At 51.5% G+C, this 9,999-nt stretch overlaps 1 protein-coding gene across 1 annotated transcript; it reads right to left on the bottom strand.

Annotated features, from left to right (window-relative positions):
• Positions 1–4,463: 4,463 nt before the first annotated feature.
• LOC135829069 (mucin-2-like) lies at positions 4,464–8,864 on the bottom strand. Its single transcript, XM_065341474.1, has one exon. The coding sequence runs from the start codon at positions 8,862–8,864 to the stop codon at positions 4,464–4,466; it is 4,401 nt and encodes a 1,466-aa protein (XP_065197546.1).
• Between the last annotated feature and the right edge of the window lie 1,135 nt (positions 8,865–9,999).

Genomic DNA, 9,999 nt, shown 5'->3' with positions numbered 1-9,999 from the left:
CTATTCCAGTATTCTCCGTGAGCTGTCCCATTCCACAATGGCTCATGCCACCATTATTTCTGGTAGTATCCATGTGGCGACTGCAGCATTTCAGTCCCTATGGAGCCTCTGGAAGAGGCATCAGCACATCAGCGAGAAGTTGCGTCTGCGGCTGTACAGCACTTTTATTGTTCCAGTACTGACGTACAACTCGGGTACGTGGGGGGTCAGTGTGACCGTTCTGTCTCGCCTGGATTCCTTCCACCGCCGTCAGCTAAGGTCACTCATCGGTGTGAAATGGCCACAAATAATACCGAATGATGCTCTCTATGCCAGATGCGAAGCTGAACCCTTGAGTGTCATGGTCAAGAGATCACGCTGGAGGCTGTTTGGCCACATCCTGCGGATGGCAGATGAATCTCCAGCTGTTATGGCTATGTTCGCGTACTTCGCCAATCAGCAACAGAAATGCTGGAGGGGTAGACCGCGGACGACCCTGCCGCAGGCATTGGTGGGAGATCTGCGCCAAGCCAATGCCGGATTGCTCGGGAACTTAGACGCTCTGCAGAGCCTGCGAGCCATTGCCCATGGCCGACCCGCATGGCGAGATCTATGCCTGAAGATCTGTGCATCGTGATATTCCGACAGGTCCTGAAACAGTCAAACTCAGGAAATAGCACTATTATTATCACTCAGGCTGCAATATTCAATGACATAATTAAAGACATATTCATAAATGACATATCTTCAATACCCATGAGCTACATTGTATATGATAATTATATCATTGTATCATCGTTCTAGCTCACTTTCTTTCCCCTGTCATAGTCCTGTTTATCATGTTCAGCATAAGCGAAGTTGTGGATCATGCTTGCATGGTTGACTCCAACGCGTACATGCAAGTAATAATAATAATAATAATCCATGTGCATAATTCCAAGACCATCTCGGATTCTTCAGCAATTTGTGCCACGGCAAAAGACAACGCTTGACTCGGTCACAGGGGCTGTCAAACTTCGCATCACAAATGAACTTCAATTTCTCATCTGGTTCAAGTATATGTACTGCCATGACTTGACCATGCTTCATCCACAGCTGGGCGAAGATTGTGGCGTTGAATTCCATAGCGCACCTTCTTGCTGCCATGCAGGAGTATGTTGAGAGAAGTGAACATATTTTTACTAAAAAAACAACAGCCACTGAAGACGGGATAGCATTAGCAATAGCCTTGAGTGAATTTCCTGCAGGTACACGTTGTTGGTAGGTCTACTGGTCGGTCTCCATAATCGTCAAGTTCAGAAATCACCTGTACTACACATCTTGTAGAAGGGATCCTGATCGAAAAATTTTCTGATCATAAAATTCACTAAACTGAGGGCGAGACAAATAGTCAGTACTCCCCGATTCCGTCTAGCTGCTTTGATCAAGTGATGCTAACAAGCTCCCCGTTGTTACTTCCAGCAGCTTCACTTTCCCTGCGACAGCGGCTATCAACCTTTCTGTCCATCGTCGACAATTATCACAGATTCAACATTCTACATTTTGTCAGCACTGCACTGGGTGAATATGTCTCGAGACGAATTTAGCGGATCAACAACGCTTTCATGGAGATAAATTCTCCTCCGGAGGACCTTCAGGGTACCTGGAAGGGTATAGAAGACGGGATCGCTCACGGCTTTGGGAGAATATAGCAAACAACCTCCTCTTCGATTGAAAATTGGCCAAAAAGTATGTGAAATGTATGTGCGCAGATGCATTTCCACTGGCAAGCTAATCCCTCATTACGTCATCAGCGCTCGCTCGGCGAAATTCAAAAAGTCGTCTTCCTGCTCGACTCGATCGCTTCTGGAGACTCGTTCTTGTTCGAGGGGTCTTCTCTTTCACCAACCTTCGTCTTGGCATCGAAAACTCGGCGTCGAAAATGAAGCCGGAGTGCCCCTTTAAAAACCCTTTTATTTAGAGCCTAAATTATTTCAGGAGACGCATGAAATTCACAAACTCACATTTTCATCGATATCCTTTGGAGTATTCCAACAATCTCGGGCTCTATGGAAAGCTCTCTCCAAGACGAACACAGCCATACCCAGTTCGCAATTGATAGAGTCGTAGGAGTAACGCCGCAGCGCGATCTGAGCGCTCCAATGCCAGACCTGCGAGCGCGGTACTAAATTCTCAGCCATTTCAACAATAGACATCCTTAGCAAAAGTACGATAACGCTAACTTTTACGGTACTCACTCCCAGCCGTGACAAAAGACGTTATCGGATAACGGAAAAACGTTACAGAGCTCAAAATAACGGGCCGACGTTCGTTATGGAAATTCTGCAAAAAATGCAAAAACTCGCATTGTTTTGTAACTGGCGGGAGATAAAAAGCACGTCGTGCAGATCGAGATGAGATCGAGAGTCGAGATTGCTTCCTCTTGTGACATTTAGCTTTTTTGGCGAGTTTTGCCTTTCAGTTGACAATTTCTGCGTCCTCTGCTTCGTGCCTTTCTCCCTCTATCCCATCTGGGAAACAAAGGACCAGTTCCACGGCACTCCTGAGGAAGAAATTCATCGGCCTCTCCCAGACGTGCTGGAGCTGGAGAACCCTTACAGTCTTCGGTGCTGCGTTTAGGAAAGGGTTTCCAAGGACCTGGGAACAGCGAAAACTTATTTTCGCCGTGCTTTTGCTATTCCAGAGTAAAAGACCTCGCCAAGGTATTCTTTCGGAACGACAGCAAACTAATCCCTGGTTCAAAATTTTGAATTTCCCGCATCCGTTTCCACGAAAATTCATATCGCCATGGTTGTCACGACTACTTCGTCTCAACTATAACGTACTTTGTGCTGGGAAAAGTCAGCTTGAACGATCCGAAGTACGGAAAGGTTTGCGTTTACGTTAGCGTTTTTTTAGCTAAGGATATCTAATATCGATCGCAGAACGGTCAATTTTTTTGCAGGAGAGAGCTTCAAAATGCAGCTTGAAAATGACGTATGCCAGTCGTGCACGCGTCGCCAGCGAGTCGGGGAAAATCCCTTGCTGGCGTTTCAAATTTTACGCCGCGCGAGCCGACTCGCCCACGCGAATTTTGTTCGAGTGTCATAACTCTGCGCCATGACCTCGGATCGTCTTCGGGTTTTTTGGAGCCGACAGCTGAGGCTTTTCTGATACGATTAGACCTTTCGTTTGTTGAAATCGAACAAGGATTGACTGAATGACGAAAGTTTGAAGTCACCTCAGCATGCACTGTACAGTCTGGCGGATATATCCGCCCTATAGGCGTTATAGGGTTAAATTAATTAACGCCGGATGCAACTAAGTTACTTCCTCCACATTGAATTGTGTTCACTTATAACGCCATGGCTTTATAAGTGAGGGTGGCCTTATATTCAGATATAACGCCATGGCTTTATATGCGCGGAATTACGGTAGTTACCAGCAAAGTGCTAACTATGCTAGCGGGAGTGATTGGGAGTGATTTGTCAAGCATTATCCGCCAGTAGCTAGGACAGGCACAAGCAACGTAAACTCTTTCGCTTACAAGCTACAAGACTGCATGTTGATCTGCAAACACCCCATCAACTTTCAACATTGTTAACTTAAAACAATGTTGACCGATGCCTTTTTTGAAGGCTACACACCCTGTGTGGCTGGGACGTGTGTGATGTCCGGAAGCACGTTCACGGTGCTACAACATGCAAGCCCACCATGCAGATAATAATACAGCAGAACACACACGCATATGCACATGCACCCATCCCCCCGCCCCACGCACACGTGTAGGTGTACTTGTTGCTCACTGCCAAAACTGTTCACGTGGGTCTCCCTGGAAGAGGGGAGAGAGACTCAAAAGGAATCTTGGAAAGATGGCTCAATCGGCTATTGAACCGCCCAACGGCCGACACCCTGAAATCCCCAAAACACTGGGTGGACACACACACACACACCACACACACACACACACACACACACACACACACACACACACACACACACACACACACACACACACACACACACACACACGTATGAATGCATAACCGCACAGATTGCATTCTGAAGGGCTGCTTGTCGTCACATTTCACTTATTCGGATATCATCATTAAAACTGCAACACATTAACATTACATACAGTCCTACAGTGAGTGTTTGACTATCCAGTGTTAATACCCGAGTGATTACTCTATATCTCAGTATTGTCCACTTTTGTTGTCTTCATCGCCATTGTCGTGGTACATATCTTCTTTGGTGTCACCGTCGTCTTTGCCGTAGCCTCTGCAGTCACTGCCGTCACCGCCCTCGCTGCTGCTTCTGCTGCTGCTGTCACCGTCATGCTTGATGGTTTACCTTCCGTCAGTCTGCCGGAGCATGCCTGCACTGCTCACAATGCACGGTGCACTGGCACGTGTCGGGCCAGCGTGGCCGCCTGCCTTTTCGCAGGCGTTTCATCAGTGCCTGCAGCATCCAGCATGCAGCATTCAGCAACGTACTCGCTCGATTCACACGTAGTGGCTGAGGCGTGGCAAGGTGAGATTCTCGTGGATGTAGTCCTCGGCATCCATGCTGTTCACGCCCAGCTCGCTCCGCTCCACGCTGAGCAGCATCTGGAAAAGGCGCAGGCTCATCGAGACATGCGGCAGCAGCGACTTGATCAAGTTGTAGGCGGGCAGCAGCGCACGGCCCTCGTGCCGAATCAGGTAGTCAATGATGCACGCGGGAGCGCGCGACGCACCCTGCTCGCTGTACACGACGATGCCATACCCGGAGGCGCGGTGCTCCTGTATGAAATCGCTGCCGCACTTGAACAGGGACGGGGTGATGCACTTGTCGGAAATGTACAGATCATGGGTTACCAGGAAGAGGGGCAGCAGCGGTAGCTCACGGCCGGACAGGTTGACGACGTAGCGGATGCGCCGAAGCGCCAGCATGCTAGGCTGGCATATTGTGTTTATGTTAGCGACGTACACGTTACTCAATACCTGTATGCAGAGAGTCTCCTCCTGGAATGGCACATCCGACAAATCCACGGCATTCGCCGAAGAGTACGTTCCAGTGCTGAACCGCTGCTTGAGGAGTGCCATATCGGTCGTTGTGGGACTCTCCGATATCAGCGGGGATGTCACACTGCGAAACGACGACGTCGAATCATTGAGACTAAGCTGTGATGGTGATTTACCTCCACGAGAATGGACAGGCGTCGTTGGAGCGGAACCAGTTTGATGCGCAGCCACACCAGCAGCAGCAGCGTCTACGTCATCAGTTTCCCGGACACGTGAGCCAGTCCCCGATGACAACCGTTTCTGACCCCAGGCGGAGACACGGCGGAAGGAGCGGCGAAGCAGAGATCTATCCGTGGGCTCTTGCCCCAGGGCATCACGAGTGGCACCACCACCATACAGAACTCGATCTGGCGTACCGGTGGATTCCCTGGCAAATCCAAACACGTCATCTTCTGCTACGGACAGTGTGCCAGTGACTGTGCTGGGATGATGAGAACGTGATGTCGTGACCGGGGATTGATCTGGCATGGTCTCTGTGGGCTGCTTGTCCTTCTCAGCTAGTTCAGCCCATGCTTGCCGGTTTACACTGTCCAAACGAGCCTGGAGCAGTGTCTTGCGCGCAACCACCCTACCCCTGCTATCAACCATCGTCGTGGATACGGCTGCCGGGGCGGTCATACTGCGAGAGCGCACTGTCGACCGGGACGCGGCAGGTTTCGGAGTGCTCGTTGTCACTGGTGACGTTTCGAGTTGGGCGCCTTTCGGCGGTGACCTCACGGTGGTGGTTAACTTTCGCTTCGACGATGTACTCTTGGTTTTGCGGAGCTTGGGGGAGAGAAATCTTGGATTGGTTGTTGGCAGGCTAGCCCATCTTGGCTTGATGATCGGTTGCTTGCCGTGCTTACGCTCCGCTTCCGTTTGGCTTTCTTCTTCGGTGGTGGGTGGCTGTACAGTGATGACGGGTATGCACTTTGATGGGCTGGCTGTAGCAGCGCTGACTGTAGCAGCGCTGGCTGTAGCAGAGCTGGCTGTAGCAGCGCTGACGGTAGCAGCGCTGGCCAGCATGGTTGGCACAATGGTAGACTTCTCCGCTTTCACAGTTGCAGAATGAGAATGTCCTTCCAGATACGACTCGGTGATTGTAGACAGCTTGGGGCCGCCGACAGTCGATAGCTTGGGCCCACCGGTAGCAAGCCGGCCAGACTTGCCACTGATGCCGCCAGGAGACTTGCTAATGCTGCCGCCGCTGCTACCAGCAGACCTTCCACGAGTGCCACTTGCAGACTTGCCACTAGCACTTCCAGTAGACCTTCTACGAGTGCCACTTGCAGACTTGCTGCTGACGTTGCGGGCAGACTCTCTACGAGTGACACTTGCAGACTTGCCACTGCTGCCGCTGCTGAAAGACTTGCCACTGCTGCTGCCTGCAGACTTGCTTCCAGTCCGGCTGCTGGCAGACTTGCCACTGACGCTACTGAGGCTGGTGGCAGATATCTCACTGGTGATGGCACACTTTTCACTAGTGCCGACAGACTTGCCACTGGCGTTACTACTGCTGCTGGCAGCCGTGCCACTAATGACGCCAGCAAACTTGCTACTGGTAAGGCTGCTGGCAGACGCTTCACTGGTGATGGCAGACTTGCTAGCGGTAATGGCAGACTCTTCGCTGGTTATAGCAGACTTGCTACTGGTGATGGCAGATTCTTCAGTGGTGATGGCAGACTTTTCACTGGTGATGGCAGACTTTTCACTGGTGATGGCAGACTCCTCAGTGGTGATGGCAGATTCTTCAGTGGTGATGGCAGATTCTTCAGTGGTGATGGCAGACTTTTCACTGGTGATGGCAGACTCCTCAGTGGTGATGGCAGATTCTTCAGTGGTGATGGCAGACTTTTCACTGGTGATGGCAGACTCCTCAGTTGTGATGGCAGACTCCTCAGTGGTGATGGCAGACTTTTCACTGGTGATGGCAGATTCTTCAGTGGTGATGGCAGACTTGCTACTGGTGATGGCAGATTCTTCAGTGGTGATGGTAGACTTGCTACTGTTGATGCTGGTAGATGACCATGTGACAGCTGGAGAGTATGTACAGCTTGATTCCTGTGCCGCATGTGGTGAGTCAACAGTGGCTGTGCCAGTAGCGCTTCTTGAAGACTGTGTGGACATGTTTAGCAGCAGACTCGAGGCACTGGGCGGGCTGGAACTTGCTGGTTCCTTTTCAGAGACCGTCTTCATTGTTGTCGAGCTTGGAGTGCTATCTGCGTGTGGCGTTCTGAAATCTCCACTCTTTGTTGAAAGTGACACGGGTGGTTCGCCAACAGAACTGGGCAATAGTGATCCATGCGCGATGCCCTGCTCGCTCTGAAACTCAACAGCACTCGTGTCTGGACCAGGATCCGAGTGTGGCGTACGACTAATACTTCCAGCGGGGGCTGTCAACGTCACAGCATGCAGAGTGAGGGCAGACAGAGTGGTTGCCATGGACACCAAACCAGACTGTTCACGGCCGAGTTCGACAGAGTGCGCAGAAACGGGTGGGTTGTTGGTTCCGCTGGTGTGCAGCTCAGTGAGCGCTGTGTGTACGCCTGTGTGCCCTTGACGATGCTGGACTTCATATGCTTGTCTTGAACTGTCCGTGCTTCTGATCTGTACCTTCACATCGTCTGTGGCGAGGGTGCTTGAGGCACTCTGCGAAACCAGTTTATCTTGATGGACGTCTTCATGTTCGTCTGCTGTGGCCGCTGTCAATGCGAGTGTGTTGGAGAAGCTCACAGGGCTGTGTTTATCCGCCGAGCCAACATGTGATGTGGCGTGTACGGGGATGCGTCTTGACTCAACATGGCCATCACCGCTGCCAGGAATGGGCTTGCTCGCTGCCGCTCTTTGTCGCCGTGAAAATTCTCCGGGTGTGTACTCGCCTTCTGGCTGGTCAGCGCCAGTTCCCTCTGGCTTATCTTGTGAGGCACTCGAGGGTGAGTACTTCAGTTGGAAACCTGGTGAACTGATTTGCTGTTGGGCAGATGACGTCATATCCGTTGATGTGCCCTCATCATGTGACCCAGGTGGTGGTGGTGCTATTGAATGCCGCACCCCACTGCTGATATGGGCCGCATCAGCCTGTTGTCCCACTACACCTGGCGACGTGTCCGGGACTCTACCAGCACCTGTTTTTATGGCAAAGTCAGTCGTTGTGCTGCCCAAGGCTGGGAGGTTCTGTACTCGAGAGGTGGCGGTTCCTGATGCTAACTGTGCTGGCTGTGCTTTGTCCACAGTGCTCTCCCCTGCACACCCTGCATTGACATCAGCTTGTGCTGCAGTCGCCGCTGCAGCTAGCAAAGGTTGAACCGTGCTCCCTGCAGCTAGCCCAGGTTGAACCGTGCTCCCTGCAGCTAGCCCAGGTTGAACCGTGCTCCCTGCAGCTAGCCCAAGTTGAACCGTGCTCACTGTAGTTCTCGAGTGCCTCTTGTCAAAAACGTCATCACATTCTCCAGGCCCCAGTTGAACTCTAACCCCACCGACGACGTCCTCACTTTCGGGAACGCGTTGTCCTCCTTCTCCTACCTTGCCATGTTGCTCCAGCTGGAGCGCTGGTGGAGGTACGTCCAGAGCTTCCAGCACCGACTGGGGAATCTTCACTGACTCCGCGCACTCGCTAGCCGCGTTATGCTGCGACTTTAGAGCCGCCAACGGTTGTATTTTATCCGCCTCACCCAAGTGAGCGGTCGCAGCAGCGCTCTCAGCATCCCGCTGCCAAGCCTGCATTTCGGAGTGTTGCTGCCGAGCCAGCCCTTCCATATTCTCCTCTCTGCGTGCGGCCATGGGTGAGCCGAGGCCTGGCTGAGCTTTGAACAGCATTTCCACAGGAAACGCGTAGTACTCAGAGTCATCGTCTTTCTCCATCCTCCTTCGGCCGCTCCAGCAGCGTCTCAGGGGAAACGACTGGAGTTTGGCCACGAATCCGATGCAGACAAAATAGTTTGAGTCTTATCCATGTAGAGCTACAAGATCTAAAAACACAAAGCGGAATCGTCCCAGCGAGTTCAGTATCTTTTCCGCTCAGGCTTGCCAGTTGTGTTGTATTTCCTCGACCTCCACTGCTCCAGCGCTTCCAGCGCAAACTTTAGCAGCAGCTAGTGGCGTTGTGTACGAGTCCGCACAGCTAGAGCACTCCTGCGATCCTGGTATGGGAGCTCCCAGCAGATCGGTGGTGACATGCGTACACACTGGTACACAGTCACGCAGGCGTGCACATGTGCACAGTCCGCACCGCTGTCATTGGCGCTGGCTAGTAAACATGGTAAAAGTGCCACTCCATTCCACATTGTCGAGTCTTGTGTCACATAAGTATTGGTATGCTAACTCTTTACTGTGATCGTGTAAGGACATACTGTACAAGTACTGAGTAGGTGTGCCATCATGCCTCATGGACAGACATAGTCATCATGGTCATGCAGCTACAAAAATGACTGTAGTTCCTGTACACACGAGAGACAGTTGAAGTGTATGTCCCTATGCCTGGGTACAACAGTCAACAGCAGGGCAATGAATCTGAATGATGATGACAACAGCAATCCTGGACATGACGTCTTTCCACAACACCCAGCCAGATGCAGAGTAAATCTAGAGCCTGTACAGACGTCAGTGCACTGTCGTGGAAGGCAGACAGCCGGAACGTGCCGCCGGTTTTCAAGGAGTTAGGCATTAATTTTTACTTTTTAGTCTGTCGTGGACATTGGAAATACAGTGACAGTCAGAGGTCGAGCGGCCCAGTTGTAAGCAGGGAGTAGTAAAATACAGTATTTTACTACTCCCTGGTTGTAAGTATATAAGTAAGTCTGTTAGTTGTGGACGTACATGTAGGTAAGATGATGACAACAAAGCACAAAATCGGATGACATACTGTATGGAAACCAGTGTTCCTGCCTGCAACCCCCCCCCCCCCCCCCCATTGTTGGCGGAGTCCCGGTCTTGCAACCATATGAACCGTATTATTGGGCTCCGGTTCAGAGGGGGGGGGGGGGGGGGGGCATAGGAA

This window comes from Sycon ciliatum, chromosome 13 (genome assembly GCF_964019385.1).
Source record: "Sycon ciliatum chromosome 13, ocSycCili1.1, whole genome shotgun sequence".
NCBI lineage: Eukaryota > Metazoa > Porifera > Calcarea > Leucosolenida > Sycettidae > Sycon > Sycon ciliatum.
This window is presented reverse-complemented; position numbering and strand designations above follow the sequence as displayed.